Source organism: Coturnix japonica, chromosome Z, assembly GCF_001577835.2.
Source record: "Coturnix japonica isolate 7356 chromosome Z, Coturnix japonica 2.1, whole genome shotgun sequence".
Taxonomy (NCBI): domain Eukaryota; kingdom Metazoa; phylum Chordata; class Aves; order Galliformes; family Phasianidae; genus Coturnix; species Coturnix japonica.
This window is the reverse complement of record NC_029547.1, coordinates 22576475-22592201: the sequence shown is the minus strand read 5'-3', so window position 1 is coordinate 22592201 and position 15727 is coordinate 22576475. Positions and strand designations below refer to the sequence as shown.

At 53.7% G+C, this 15727-nt stretch overlaps 1 protein-coding gene and 1 long non-coding RNA gene across 2 annotated transcripts; both read right to left on the bottom strand.

Moving 5' to 3' along the window:
* Window positions 1–2539: 2539 nt before the first annotated feature.
* On the bottom strand, window positions 2540–5314 carry LOC116652521. The gene is made up of 2 exons (XR_004305633.1): window positions 3250–5314; window positions 2540–2953 (listed from the first exon to the last, which is right to left on the bottom strand). It is a non-coding gene; the product is annotated as an uncharacterized LOC116652521 (long non-coding RNA).
* A 1044-nt stretch (window positions 5315–6358) lies between these two features.
* Window positions 6359–8638, bottom strand: FOXD1 (forkhead box D1). The gene is given in 4 exon segments (XM_015848882.2): window positions 6359–7356; window positions 7359–7393; window positions 7395–7973; window positions 8187–8638. Coding segments are annotated over 4 exon segments (1311 nt in total). The 5' UTR covers window positions 8558–8638; the 3' UTR covers window positions 6359–7030.
* Window positions 8639–15727: the final 7089 nt, after the last annotated feature.

Sequence of the window (15727 nt, the reverse complement as noted above, 5' to 3'; positions counted from 1 at the left end):
CGGCACGCCGCCACAGCGTTGCAGGGAGGATGGTGCGGAGGGGTGCAGCGCGGGTGGCTCGAGGAACACTGAACCTTTAATTGGGCAATAAATCAGGGAAAGGAGCACGGGGCAGCGTGTGCAGGTGTCAAAACAGGGAAAGCCCGCCGGCAGCGCAGCGGGGCAGGGCCTCCGGGCCCCCTCCCGCACGTCTTCCCCGGTGTGTCTCCTGCCGGGTCGGGCGGGGAGGTGGCCGCCGGAGCTCCGCCGGGCGCGGGTGGGTGCTGGGAGAGCGTGGGGCCCCGGGCTGCGTGCCCCCTGACGTGATCTTCTATCGCTTCCCTTCCTCTCTGTTGGGCTGACACAAAGGCCCCCGGGAGAAGCATGGAGGAGGGAAACCTCCCTCGTTTCGGGCCCCTACGGCCACGGAGCCCCCTCCCCTCCTGTCTCCTCGCTTCTCTTTTCCCTACCTGGTGCCTTCCCCCCAGCCACCCGCTCTCCGGCAGATGGGCCCTGCAGAGATTTCAAACTTCGTGCGGGAAAGGAGGGGGAGAAAATTAGACCCACCCTGTCAAAGCCCCTAATCAAACTGCTGGCGAAAGGGGATTCGCAGACAAAGGCGAACAATGGCAGTCTAGTTAGATCATTTTTCTGGACATTGTTTATGGTCTGGAAGGGATCAATCGTTTCAAAATGTTACCAGTAAAAATGATCCCGTGTGGAATGCAGCTAATCCTTTTAGGTTCCTGTCAACTGTTTCCACTCAAGGAACCCGATTTTTCAAATCAAAGGTGCAGAACTCAATTGCCGAGGGATTTATACCGCCGGGTCCGGGCTTCCCGCCCCCAACTCTGCTCAGTGTCTCCGAACGGCCCGCGCGGATTCCGAGCTGTGGCTACTCCGTCTGCAGCCCCCGACGAAGCTGACTCGGGGAGCTCAGCAGCCCGCACCCTGGCCCAGATCGTGGGGCCCTCCTCACGTCCCGAGTGTTGAGGGAGAAGGGGCAGTCCTGGCCCCAGCTTTCTCCGCTGCGGGAGATGCAATCGCCATTTCACAGCCCGCTTCGTTGCCGACGTGGGCACAGCCCTTCACAGCACCGACGGCGGTGAGCCCCAACGGGGGCTCCGGGGTCTGCTCGCATTCCTTAACCTGTATCATCCCGCATCATGACTCATCGCAAACCCCTATACATGTTCAGCTGAGTTTTGGCCCCTGTCCCACAACCTCGACGGCAGCCGGCTCCGGCCTCTGGCGGAAAGCCCGGAGCTGCGGCAACGTGCCCGGCCGGGAGCGGGCTCGGGGCTTTCACCGCACCCCGGCTCCGTCTCTCCCCAGCGCGGCCACGGAGGTCTTCGCACTGCTCTGAGCCGCGCTGCCCTGCAATCACAAGTGCAGCAGCGGTAGCTCCGGGTCGGGGCTGCGCAGCTCTTGTGGGAGAGCTGGGTTTGGCCGCCCGTGTGTTAGCAAGTTGTTGCGGACTTCCTCTGGGTGGGGAGCAGGCTGCAGGGGAAAGCGTTGTCTTCATAGCAGGCAGAGCCGCGGCGCCTGTCCCCGCGCGGGAGGACCGAGGTCTCAGAACCCTTGGAAGAGCCCTCGCGAGGGGAGTCGTACTAAAAGCGATATAAAGAGAGTAATTCCCAGAAAAGGGCCCCATTAGGCTCCAAGCACGCAGCCAGGAAGCAGCGGGAAGAGGTCTGCGCTCTGGGTTTACCGACACCGCAGCTGCTGAGTGACTGCCTAACAGGGAAAGGACACACACTCGTGTGCACGAAAGAGGGCTTACGGACTTCCAGCTGGCGGAGAGGAGCTTGGCAGAACGCACTCAGCTCCCCCGACAAGGCTTCATGAAATCAGCGTCAGGCTGGAAGTTGTATTATGTGTTACTTTTCATGGCCCCGTAATTTTTTATCTCGTCCGCTTTCGGACAGGATAGTCACCTGCCCTCCGCCTTCTCCCCCGCTTCTCGCCTAACTATTTCTCACCAGTCGTTCATTTAGACGTGAACTATTGAGCCGAAGAGATCTCTTGGCTTCAGGCCCCCTACGAGAGGCCGACAGGTGGAATTCCACTGTAAACACGCACATTAGAAAACGATCAATTCTGCCCGGCGATTGCTGAATAAGCAGACGTGGCAGTGTTTATTTTAAGAAGAGAAAACCTGAGGAAGACACCTCATTTATCTTGATTGTGTGTATTTAATGTCTTTGCTGCGTACAGGTGTGTGTGCGCGCTCCCAAGGGGAGCAGAGCGAGGTGCGAAGGGCCGTGCCCTCGGTGCTGAGTACTACCCACGGCGCGGGCACTGGGAGCGGCCCCCGCTTTTCGATGTGTGCAGACGGTTTTCTGTTGCCCTACGGGAAAGAGATACCTCCGGACTGATGGTGGGTAGGATTACCCAGCTTCAGAGAACGAGTTATTGCAACAACCGGAATCCTTATTTATCCTTTTGCTCCCAAGATGAATTGCATAATTTATCATTTAAATATGGGCCCCCGCAGACTTATGCATGCCGTTTTGCTCCATCGGCGAAAGGGAAACTCAGAATCAATTCAACAAGTCTCTTGCGGTTTGCAGAAAGGGCTAGTTTAATTATTTTTGTTTGGAAAAAAAAACCAAAAACACAACACATTTACTTTATGATTGTCCCACTCAATTTAGTGGTATCATTTCTAAAATCGTGTAGATCACGCATTAAATAAAATCGATAATGCTTACAATGCAGTCTATAACTCGCTCTGCTTCCCGGGCATGCCGAGGCCCAGCTCCAACCCTTCTCCGCCCCTCCACGCTGCTGGCCATGGATGCGCAGGGGAGAAGACGGCCATCCGCTGTGCGCGGGGTCGGAGCCATCCGGGGGCCGCAGCAAGGTTCGCCGCGGGGCTACCCATCTCCAGGCGCTGGGCTTTGCCTCTCCTCTCTTTTAGATCGAATCCGGACCTCGGCGGAAAGTCGGACCGGGCGGCGGGTGTTCTCTCCTGTGAAAGGCAAAAAGCAAAACGAAACAAAAAGGAACAAGTGGTTTAGGGAGCAGGGGATGTGCTGCAGGTCTCCTCCTCCTCCCACATCGACGGGTGGTCATCTGTGCAGATCGGAGATCGTTAACAACAGGAGCGCTGTTTTTCCGCAAACACGGCCTCACTCCCGCGTGTGCGGACATGGTCAGGGGAAGCACCGCGTGGCTCGGGCACGGTGGGGTGGCGGAGGGACGAGGATGTGCTGAGAAGGCAGGGAGAGGAGAGGTGAGTGGGGGCGGCGGGGATCCGACACCTACCTGCCGGGAGCAGCTCCGCTGGGACGCGAACGGCACTTCTCTGAGGCCCGGGGTAGCAGAGGAGCGGATCTGCTTTGGTTTGCAAGTTCTTGCGCAGGGAGCATTTGGCCATGATCATAATTTCCACGATTTCTGTCAAATACAATATTATCAGAGCCTACTGAAGTACTTAACTGTGAGTAATGAAGGAAAGTATTATACACAGAGCAGAGTCTCCGGGCCGTGCCAAGGAGCTATTAAACCAGAACTGCTTTCCAACAGATCTCCCGCCCAGGCCTTCACCGAGGGGGCGGCCGTGCACGCTCCGCTTTGACACCGGCACCTCAGCGAAGGGAGCAGCACAGAGCAGGTGAGGCCATCGCCGCCCCACCTCGTCCCTGAGCTCGGGGACAGCGCTGCTTGAATCCATCCTGCAAGAATGTGGAGTGAGCCAGAGTACCCCCCGCTGCCAACGGTGCCTCTCGCTGCGGCAGGAAAGTGACCGGGACAAGCCTGTGGCCCAAAGGAGCTGCGGATGGGGCGGCTTCAAGGCTGGGAAGCGGCGTGCACACCCACCCCCACACACCACCTGGCCCTGTCCCCGGGCCCACAGGGGTGCCGTCGGAGCCGTCGCTGTGTCGGCCCCGGAGGGAGCTCTCTGAGGGACTGGCGCAGCGTGCGGACGTGCAAAGTCATCAGCTCCCAAACGGGGAAGGGCGGGGGAAAAGTATAGGGGATGTGGGAAGCGACCTAACGCAGTCCTGCTTGGGAGGAATGTTGTACAAGACGGCTGAGATGAAATAATTAAAGAAAAACTAATTAAAAATATATAAATCACCCAACAGAAACAAAGAAATATGTGGAAGGAAACGTTTCTGGATAGAGACACTGTGTGTGGCATAAAGCGCAATTGAATACATAAGGGCTTCATTAAATTCCCAATAGATAACATTTGGCTAAATCTATCCCTAGATTAAAACGCTGCATAATAGCACCATAAACCAAAAAGATTCTTTTTGTGTGGTCCTTCAGGAGGAACTGATTGAAACATTCGCCCCCATATAGAGCAATCCCCTCCCGATTCAGCCCCAGCAATTCGTCTCTCAGTCCCGTGGAGATATGATGAGAAAAGGAGACGAGTTAATGAGCCCATACTTTGTGGCTGGGAGGAGGAGGAGGCGACAGCGCTGTGTCTGTCCCACCGCCGCGTTTGCGAGGCCCGACTGTGTCGGAGGAACGGCTTGGCCCCGGCCACTGCCCAGCTGAGGGGGCACCGAGGGACACTTCCACGACAGTGGGTGGCGGCGGCACCTGCTGCGGCGAACCGGGGGGGAACAGCGAGGGGAGCCCCTTTCCCAGACCCCTTCCTCGGCGCTTGAAAAATAAATCTATAGAACGATCAGCAAATCCTCCTGCCTGCTGACTTCTAGATGGAGGGAGGCCCTGTCCATGCACGACGTAAAATACAGGAGGAACAGCTGGTGCAGTGGTCTCACTGCACCGAAGAACCCGCGATCGGGGCTTGCCTGGCCATGCACTTCGCCTCTGCCTCCCGCCGCAGCCCGGGGCACCCCTCGAGCAGCCCTCGCCGGGCAGCGCTCTGCCGGCCTTCCCACCTCTCCGAAGACTTTCCTCCCGCTCTCCCTCTGCGTGCTTTTGCTGCAGCCCCGAAGAATACCCCGAGTGCGGGCCCGGCCAGGTCTGGGGGCGGCGAGCTGGCGGCTCCCTCGGCAATAACCGTCGGTTTACCCCAAAGGGAACGGACGCGGCCCCTCCGGGCTCCTCTCCTTTACTCCCTATAAACTGAACGGGACCGCACGTAGCTCTCCTTCAAGGACCCAGGACCCACAGGGCGGTCTTGCAGCCGCGCGCTACGAACAGAACAGAGCGGATCTCGCGTCCGATCTTCCTCTCATTGACAACAGCGGCTTTTACCCTGCGATGGCTAGAAATAAAACAGGAAAGCATCGTTCTTCGATCTCAAGAGTACTGAAAACTAAGGCGACGGGGCACTCCGAGTCGTAAATGCACGTAACCACGGCGGCTTTCTTTCCCCACCACAGACAACAATAAATAACTTTTTTTTTTTTTTTTTTTTAAAAAAAAAAAAGAACTTACAACCCCCCCCCCCCCCCCAGCCCCCAACTACAAAATCGTTTTAAATTCTGTCATTGAAAATCGCTGTCCCGATTCGATAGGCTGGCGGCCCAAGCCCACAACACCACGCTCCTGTCCTAAAACGCATCATTCTTTTCTTTCTTTCATTCTCTCTCTCTCTCTTTTTTTTAATTTTTCACGCTAAAACTCCGAATATTGGGAGTAGATGTTTTGGTTAAGAAGGAACTCCAGTCTGTGAAAGAGATATATCCCGGCCATGCACAGACGCGAGACCGAAACCAACACAGCTCGCTATGCGTCTCGCTCTGAGCACCTCCTCATCCCCATCTCAGCGGCTCACGCATTCAATCAGCTCATCACTCAGCCCTGTCCCCGCGCTCATTTTATATTATATGAATCGAAAAGTAGAAACACATGTCCGCATTATCGTCACAGAAATGTAAGAGGCTCTGACAAATCTCGGAAGTTCTGTGCGTGCCCCTCATTACTATTTTCCTTTGGGCCTCCGGGAGGCCCAGCCCCGATGCCGTTCTGCTTTAGAATTCACCCCGACGTGTAAAATAGTTTCGAACCGTCTTTCTTTTTTTTTAATCAGCGTTCCGCTCGGCGCTGTGCAGAGTAAGCTTCGCTCCCTGAGAAAGATCTGCTCCTATTTATTCCCTCTTTTGTCGCGGGACTCTCTTACTTCATCCCTTCATTTATTTATTTCTCTCTCCCCTTCCACCCTACCCCCCGCCCCCAACTCTCTGCTGGGACCGACGGTGGGTCTGTGAAGATCGTACTTAGACCCTCTTCTCCACGGTCAGACCCAGTTATAAGAAATATCAAACTAAAAATCATTTGACCACTGCGATATTTCCCCAGGAAAAACACCACTATGTCTCTGCACAGAGACAGGGAGAGAGATGTCCCGGGGATGGGAGAAGTATTGCGGAGGAAAGGGTTTAAAGCAAATTGCCTGGCAGGGTTCCTTTGGTCTTTTGTTTTAGTTCTCCAATTATTATTATTATTATTTTGAAAATTAAAAATTTTATTTTGGAAAATGTGTAAAAATTTTACATTAAAATGGTACAATAATACTTGCCAGTAATTTTTAACAATATTCCTTGTAAAGAATACGCATAAAGTACAAAATAAAAACTCCGTAAGCCTATTATAATACAAAACACAGGTTAAAATAAGAAATGATAATCTTGATTTTCTTCTGTGTAAACATGTTAATCTTTTCTTTTATAAAAGTACATGAGACAAGTGTACTACAATGAAAAAGTATTGCTTTGCTGTCCTCCCTCAAGCCTTCTCTGTTCCTGTAAATCACTGTTTTTAAGCTCCTAGACCTGAGAATCTCTGAACTTTGACGGTTTAGAGACGTTATTTATTATTATTACTTTTTTTCTTCTTCTTCTTTCTTTCTTTTTCTTTTTTCTTTTTTTTTTAAGGAGTAACGAGTAACTTTCCAACAGCGTGACCGCCCGCCTGTGCAGCACACCGACCTGGCTGTGCATCGGACCGGTCCCGGGCAACCCGCCGGCCACGGAGAACGGCCTCATATATCCCCAACGCGCGAACCGCGCGCAAATCCCGCGCAAATCCCGCGCAAAGCCGCTCCTCCGTGCATCCGCCGGGTATCCGAGCGGAGAAGAAAAAGAGCCCAGATCCTACCTTCGGAAAGACTCCGAACCCCTTAACAGGGTTCGGAGATGCGGGCCGCCAGGCCGGGCGCGGCGGGCAGCACGGCGGTGGGTGCCAGGCCGCTCCCGAGCGAACGGGACAGCCCCGGCGCTGCGCCCGACTGTGAGGCGCAGCTGCTGCCCGCACCGGGAGCGGGGCCGGCACTCAGGCCAGGGCCGGGCGACCCCCCGATGATGCTCTCGATGGAGAATGGCGAGCGGGACACCGCCGCTCCGCTGCCGGGCTTGGCGGCGTGCAGCGAGGCCGCCAGCGCCGGGCCCAGCGGGTGCGCGTAGCCGAAGGGCGTCCGTGCCAGCTCCGCCGCCGGCAGCAAGGGGCCCGGCGGCGCGGAGGCGGCGGCGGCGGCGGCGGGGGGCAGCGCCGCGGCGGGGGCGGCGGAGGGGGCGGCGGGGGGCTGCCGGGGCGGCGGGGAGGGGTGGTGGAAGGCGAAGAGGGCGGAGTGGGGGTGGTAGGGCTGCAGCTGGAGGCCGTAGCCGCAGCCGTAGGGTCCGTAGGCGCAGGGTGGCTGCTGCGGGGGCTGGGGAGGGGGCTGCGGGAGGAAGGCGGCGGGGTCCACGGCTCGCAGCAGCAGCTCCGGGGCCGGGAGCTGCTGCCGCTTGAAGCGCTTCCGGCGGCGCAGGAAGCTGCCGTTCTCGAACATGTCGTCGGAGTCGGGGTCCAGCGTCCAGTAGTTGCCCTTGCCCGGGTGGCCGGGCTCCCGGGGGATCTTGACGAAGCAGTCGTTGAGGGAGAGGTTGTGGCGGATGCTGTTCTGCCAGGCGGGGAACTTCTCCCGGTAGTAGGGGAAGCGGCCGCTGATGAACTCGCAGATCTCGCTCAGCGTCAGCCGCTTCTTGGGGCTCTGCAGGATGGCCATGGTGATGAGCGCGATGTACGAGTAGGGCGGCTTCACCAAGCTGTTCTTGCCGCCGCCGCCGCCCGCCCCGCCGCCGCCGCCGCCGCCGCTGCCCGCCCCGCCGCCGCCCGCCGCCGCCGCCTTCTGCGGGCCGCCCCGGGAGGGGGGCCGCGAGCCGCCGGGGCCATCCCCGCCGCCCGCCCCGCCGCCGCCGCCGCCGCCGCTGCCCGCCCCGCCGCCGCCCGCCGCCGCCGCCTTCTGCGGGCCGCCCCGGGAGGGGGGCCGCGAGCCGCCGGGGCCATCCCCGCCGCCCGCCCCGCCGCCGCCGCCGCCGCCGCTGCCCGCCCCGCCGCCGCCCGCCGCCGCCGCCTTCTGCGGGCCGCCCCGGGAGGGGGGCCGCGAGCCGCCGGGGCCATCCCCGCCGCCCGCCCCGCCGCCGCCAACGCCGCTGCCGCCGCCCGCACGCACGGGCGACCGCGGCAGCAGGGCGTCGTCGTGAAGGTCGCCCGCATCCTCCTCTTCCTCCTCCTCCTCCTCGTCCTCGTCCTCGGCGTAGGAGCGGCGGCGGCGGCGGCGGGGCTGCGGCTCTTCCTCGTCCTCGTCGTCGTCCTCCTCGCCCACCACATCGATGTCGGTCTCTTCAGCCAACGCCGACGCCTCGGACATCTCCGAGCTCAGGGTCATGGCGATGCGGCGGGACAGCGCATCGGCGGCTGGCGGTGCGGCGCGGCGGGCGGGCGGCCACTCTCCCCGCCGGGCCCCCGCGGCGCTCCGCCGAGAGCCGCCCCGCCGCCGCCGCGGGCAGGAGGGCCGGGCCCCAGCGCCGCCGCCGCCGCGCGGAGAGAGCGCTGCTGCCGCCCGCTCGGAGGCGGCGGTGCCTTATGGCTTGGCGTATTTTTTGCTGCTTTTTCAAGATTCTTTCCCTCGCGCTTTTTTTTTTTTCCTTTTTTTTTTTTTTTTCCTCCTCTCCCCTCCCCCTTCTTTTCTTTCTTTTTTTTTTTTTTTTCTTTTTTTTTTTTTTTTTTCTAATTTTTTTTTTTTTTTTGTCTTTATCTTTGTTGTGCCTCGGGTTCTTGGGGTTCAGGGGGCCGTGCCGCCGCGCCTGGGAGCCCGCTCCCTCTTCTTTCTCCTCACCTCAGTCCCCAGACATTAATGGATGCGGGGCAGAGGGAGCGCGCCTAGTCCTGGGAGGAGGAGAGGGAGGGGAAGGAGGGAGGGAGGAAGAGAGAGGAGGGCGGGCGGAGGGGGCGGCTCGCCGACCCATTAGGACGGTGCGGAGGCCGGGGCCGAGTCCCAAAGAGGGCGGCCTTCCTCCCCGCCTTATAGCGAGGGGGCCATCACATGGCTCTCGGCGTCAGTGCGCGGCTGGGCGAGCTGCGGTGCCGTGCCCTCCTCGGTGGGGTGGGGGGGGGGAGGGGTCTGCCCTCAGTGTGGGAGGGGGGATACAGAGGACGCACTCCGAGAAAGAAAGGGAAAAAAAAGTGAGTCTGTCCCAGAGCGCTGAAGCATCTTTGAGAGAACAGTGCCTGGATTTCTGAATCCCACTGTGCCGCCCTCGGGACCGCGTCCTGCTGCCTGCGGGAAGGGGGAAAAGCGTCTTCTCTACGGGATTCTCTTTCCCGAAGATCCGCGTGGGCGGGAGACCCCGAGTGGGGGCTGCGGGAGATCCCCGCTGGCGGGGGACGGTGTCTGGGAGAGCCCTGCGCCGCAGCTCGGGGAGGAGAACGACCAAGAGGAGCTGCCTGGAGAGATGGGGGGGGGGGGTCTCCTCTACGGAGAAACCCGCCTGGGTGCGACCCTGGGAAGTGTGGTGCAGGTGACCCTGGTTGAGGCAGAGGGCTGGACTAAATGATCCCAAGTCCCTTCAGACCTCAACCATCCAGTGGTTCTGTGTGACATATCTCAAAGCCCTCTAAAATAAAGTTTTCCACCCCAACCCCCCTCCCCAACCACTAAGTGAGAGAGGCGGTGAGCTAATAAAGTTCAGATGAAGAGTTCCGTCCGTGGGATGGTTTTAGAAACTTCTGTCCCCACTGCTTCATCCTCCAGAATTTAATTCATTTAAGAATTAAATCAAACATTTCTGGATGTCGACCTCTAGAAGAATCGCTTCCAAAGCACAACACCCATCTCATGGCTTATTTGTGAGGCTGTTGTTTTTATGGGCAGGGAAGCAGATCCCTCCATTATGGGAAACACTAACACAGAATTAGTTATATCCCTTTCTCCTGCAAAGGAAAGCAATTCACCGGCCTTTAAAATGCTACTTAGAGAACAGCAGCAACCCGAAGAAAGTGACACAAAGGATTGCTCCCTAATTAAGTCCCTCGCACCCAGTTTCAAGTGATAGACGATGCAAGGACAGCAGAAGAGCAGATGCCCTTTACGCGAGGACTCGCAAGGAAAAAATTCACAGAAACACCTCGAAAATGCGCAGCAGCCCCAACTCCGCCAGAACGACCCACGGCTGAAATCCGATTAGAGTCGAAGTAGCTCGAGACATTCCGTACTCCAAAAGAGATGGTCGGACGCGTGTTTGCGTCCTCACTTCTCACGTCTCACTTCTTCAACTACTCAAACGCACAATTTTCCTCCAGTGCGTTGTCTGCATATTGTTCTAATTCAAAGCTTAAAACCACTCTGTTTCAAACCCAGTTTCTTGGATTTACAGCGTAATCCTTTCTACAATTTCCCAATAATCCTATTTGCATTTTGTTCACTAGTAAGCAGGCGTCAGGAGAATGCCATCAGACGTTTTAAAAGTGAGAGGAAAGGAAAAGAAAAGTTATTTTTTCTTTTTTTAAAAGAAAATAGAAAAAAAAAAAGAAAAAAGAAAGGAAGAGAACTTTCAAGAGCGGTGATGAAACGCTGACAAATATTTTTTTCCCCTTTAAAAACTGATAATGCTACCCGAGAGTAGGGAGTGAAATGACTTTTTCAGTTAATTTTGAGGTCCCAGGACAAACTGCTGGAAGGAATGCAGACGGAAAACATTCTCAGAGAGAATTTTCCTCTTTAAAGTGAGTTAGCTTTTTTTTTTTTTTCCCCCCCTTCTTTTTGTTTCCCTTATTGTTGCTCCTCTTTTGGTACTTGATGTGTTCAGTCCAGGTGGAAGGAAAGAAAGCAAGAAAGAAAGGAAAGGAAGAGGGGAAAACATGGAAAAAAAGGGAGAGAGAGGAAGAGAGAAAGAGAAGAGGACAGAAATAGAGGAAGAGAGAGAAAGAAGAAAAACGAGGGAAGGGAAGAGAAGGGAAGGAAAGTGAAAAGGAAAAGGAAAAGAAAAAGGAAAAGAAAATGGAGGATGGCAGGAGGGAAGGTCGCTGTATTCCTCACTGGCCGTATGTGGAATAAATAGTACCTAATGTTTATACACAGGTGACGGAGAATTGAACAGATGTATCCTGTAGAATTCGAGGGAATTCATTCATTTAAGCCACAGAAGAGTTTTGGCCCTCAGTAAGACAACAGGTTACACATCAGAGAAGTTTCTACGACATGACCGCAGCACAGCACTGTCTCTCCCAAGGATGGCACACTTAGCCCAGGTGAATGAGGACTAAATCTGCCCTGCTTTCAGATGTGCAGCCTCAACATGCGCTGTGGACGTGCTCAGCATGCTAATGCCTTGGCAGCTGTGTGGTGTGATTTATTCTGGGTTTTGCCTTTGCTGTCCAGCCTCCAGGGTCAGCTCAGTGCTCAGCAGGAGGTAAGTGATGGGCGCAGGTGGCCAGAGGCAGGCAGGGAACAAGGACTGTCCTCCTCCCCAGCAGCAATGTTAATTCTGCTTCAGCCCTGGCAGGAGCCCACGCCCCCTTAATTTTAGATGGAAAATCGATCTCCTCCATCTTTTACTGCAGTGTAGCTAATCCCCAAGGAGTTGTAAGTGGAAGAAAAGCATACTGCCAGTACTCACCAGTTTTCATGAACGATTTGAACTCCTTCATGCTTATTTGCATCACTACAGAATTAAATGAAAAATACCTGAAATATCTGATCCATTAATTATGGAATCTCTTGCTTAACTTGCCTTCTGCAACAAATAAAGGCGATGTTAGAAAAGAATGTAGGGAAAATGCTAGAAAAGTTTTCAGTATCATGCAGAGATGTGAAATCAAATATACTCTAAACAAACTTAACTAGTTCCTGTAATAAGTACCCTGCTGTATCAACTAGATCTACTGATGCTCCATTCTGAATGTCAGATATCCTTCTGCTAATACAGGAATAGATTCATGCTTAATTTTTTTTTTTTTAAGTAATAAGATCAAATGAAAATTGAAAAGCAGATTTAGACATCTTGTGCTGTTCCAGGTGATTGTTTAGATATGGTTTCTTTTGCAATTACAGACACTGTGAACAGCTACCAGATGTGGGTTAGAAAAGGTGTAGAGAGATGGATGGCCAAGGTTATCAGCAGTGCAGTTATTTTGCACTAATTCAGTGCTTCTGAGACAGAACACCTCAGAAGGAAAATGAGACAACCAAACAAGATGTGATAACAAGAAGTCTTGAATGGCAGGGAGAGGTTGGCTGAAAATAATTAATAGCTCACTGCCTCTTCTGGTAAGAAAATGAAAGAGTGCTGGCTTAAATGAGCGCAGGTAACTGGCTTAAAGAGAACTTGACGGAGACGCTTCATACCATATGTGGGTTAAAGCTGAAACATTTACCACAAAATCCATGTCAGGGTACAACAACCTACATGATGTTATAAACTGTCTGAACAAATTCACAATGGAAAACCTATCACAGGCTGTCTTTGGCTTAAAAGAAATAATGATTTCTGGCAGCTACAGAACAATTTTACACATTTTTCTGTGCCTTTTATCTTCCCTAACATTTGATGTTCAGATCTGGTCCACTGCCTTTTCTCGTGGCCACACGGACCTGGCCTGTAATTTCTGCACCTGCAGATCTCCTAATGGTAGCATTGCCTACACCCAGAACTACACAGCTCTAAACCAGCATGGAAGAGAGGATAACGAAAGTGGGGCCATGCTTGTAGTCTCTGTGACACTGGGAAATGGAGACCACAGCTATATCTTAAGTGGTCCCTGTCAGACAGCACCATGCTGTTGCAGCATCACTGGTGGAGGATGTTTTCTTTCCATAAGGCAAGCAATACAGTATGCACTCCAGTTTTTCAACTCAGGGAGTTATATTGATGCAGATTGCATGTTTTCCAGGAAAAGAAAATATTTAATAATGGAAAGTGAGGTCTGCAGGAAGACTTATATTTGGGTGCGGAGAAGTATAAGGATATGCCAAAATAGCAATGCATTTGGGGCTGGAGTTGCAAGTTGCTGCAGGGCTAGGGTGGGCTCTTCAGCTCCAATAGGCATAGCTGGAGACCAGAGTCAGCCTATGTCCAGGCTGTGTTGGCTCACATGCAGGTCGCCAAACACTAAGCTAACACCTGGGGATTGACATAGCTCATGTAGTGCTCAGGGGAGCTCTGCCATCCTGCTGCATGATTGGGAATTGCTGCAAAAAAAAGAGTGCCCCAGCCAGCACACAACATGATGGTGTCCCACCAGACCATTACTGGGGGCTTTGTGAAGTTCCATTCCTTGATTGCTTTCTGCAGGAGCTGTAGATGCAGGCGCCCCTGCTCAGGCAAAGAGGCAGGAGTCAACCCAGACTTCCTTTGTAGAATTGCCCAGAGCAGTTTGATACAATACATGCACCACACTGATAAAATGTGGGGGTGTTCATATCCATGCACATAGGAATTCTGTGAATTATGATTAATTCTTACTTATACTAATTACATAAATAAAATTATTTTGCTTACCTTTGATAATTATTTTTTTAAGTGTTTAAATCTTTTTTCTTTTAATAAAAAAGAAATGCGAGCAATGAATATAACCCCGCCCTGCATGCCTGTATTTTCATACCATGGCTCTGTGCTACTGTTGTCTCAGTTGTGTTTTATGTTACCTCATTCACAACCAGCAGGAAATCACTGACGGCAGCCCCTGAGGTCCTGAGGGCTCATCCTTTCGCCAGCCCCCTCTCCCACTGGTGGTGGAGCTCAGGGTGTGTAGGGGTTGGAGCAGCTTCAACCTTTGTGGGAGCTGATCTGGCAGCTCTCCCAAATTAACACAGAAGCACAGAATGGCTGGAGATGGAAATGGAACTTAAAGATCCTTACCCTTCCAACCCCCTGCCATGAGCAGGGCTGCCACCCAACAGCTCGGGCTGCCCAGGGCCCCATCAATCCAGGCCTTGGACACCTCAAGGGATGGGGCATCCCACAGTGCGTTCCCTGCGGCAAGCCTGTGCTAGGGCCTCTTGTTTTATAAGCTCCCTTACGGGATGTCGGGTCCACTCGAGTTCTTTACCGGTCGGTCCTGGTCCCCGGGCGGCATGTCCTGCCCACCCAATACACCGCCGCCAGTCGAGCCGCCCGCACCGCCGCACGCTCGCTGCCGGTAGGTGGCATCCCCGCCCGCGAGCGCAACCTGCCACCGCGGGGCTGAGCCGAGGGGGATCAGCCAGGCTGCCCCGTGGTAACGGGGACGGATGAGCCCACGGACAAGCGCCGTGGGGAATGGTTTCTGTCGTCGTTCCCCGACGTGCCGCCGCCGCTCACTTTTCCTTCCCTCCATTCTTTCGTTTTAAACAGCATCTGCCAGGCTGGAAGGGAAACACGTGGAAGAGGAGCTGCCCCAGGAGACAGTCGCCGTGGCTAACAGGACACTCGGGTGGACTGAACCAGACCTCAAGGTCCACCCGAGGGCTGAGCCTGCTGCCCTCCGGACAGCTGGCCGCTCGGACACCTTCTGGAGACGGGAGAGGGCTGACAGCGCTATTTCCCAAAGCCTGCGAGGGGTCCCCGGCTCCCCGAGGGCCTGTCGGGGGGAAATGCCGGAGCCTCCCGGCCACTGCGGGGGAGTGGGGGGAATCAGTTGTGGCCGGGAACCATGCCTGGTGTATGCAGTCTGTTCTCCTGCGTGGGCACACTTCGGGCAGGACGGACATCCTTCTCGTGCGTCGGTGCCACAGCGGTCCCCTGGCGCAGGTCTCTTTCCTTCTTTTCTTTTCTTTTCTTCTTCTTTTCTATCTTTCTTTCTTTTTCTTTCTTTCTTCTTTTTGTTCTATCTTTCTTCTCTTATCTTTCTTTCTTTCTTCCTTTCTTTCCTTTTCTTCTCCTTCTTTTTCTCTTTCTTTCTTCCTTCTCTTTCTTTCTTTCTTTCTTTCTTTCTTTCTGTTCTCTTCTTCTTTCTTTCTTTCTTTCTTTCTTTCTTTCTTTCTTTCTTTCTTTCTTTTCTTTCTTTTCTTTCTTTCTTTCTTTCTTTCTCTTTCTTTTTCTTTCTTTCTTTTTCTTTCTTTCTTTCTTTCTTTATTTCTTTCCTTTCTTTCTTTCTTTCTTTACTTTCATTTCTTCTTTCTTTCTCTTTCTTTCCTTTCTTTTTCTTCTTTTCTTTCTTTCTTTCTTTCTTTCTTTTCTTCTTTCTTTCTTTCTTTCTTTCTTCTTTCTTTCTTTCGTTCTTTCTTCTTTCTATTCTTCTTTCTTTTCTTTTTCCTTTCTTTCTTATTCCTTCTTCTCTTTCTTTTCTTTCTTCCTTCTCTTTCTCTTCTTTTCTTTCTTTCCTTTCTGTTCTTCTTCTGTTCTTTTATCTCTTCCTTCCTTCTTTTCTTTCTTTCCTTCCTCTTCTCTTTTCCTTCTTTCCTCTTTTCTTTCCTTCTCCTTCTTTTCTTTCTTTCTTTTCTCTTCTCTTCCTTCACTTTCATTCTTTTTACCCTATCCTCCTATCTTCCTCACCTTCCATTCCTTCATCCTCCTTCCTTCCTTCCTTCTACCTTCCTACCTTTCCTTCACCTTCCCACCTTCCCTCCATCTCCCTCTTA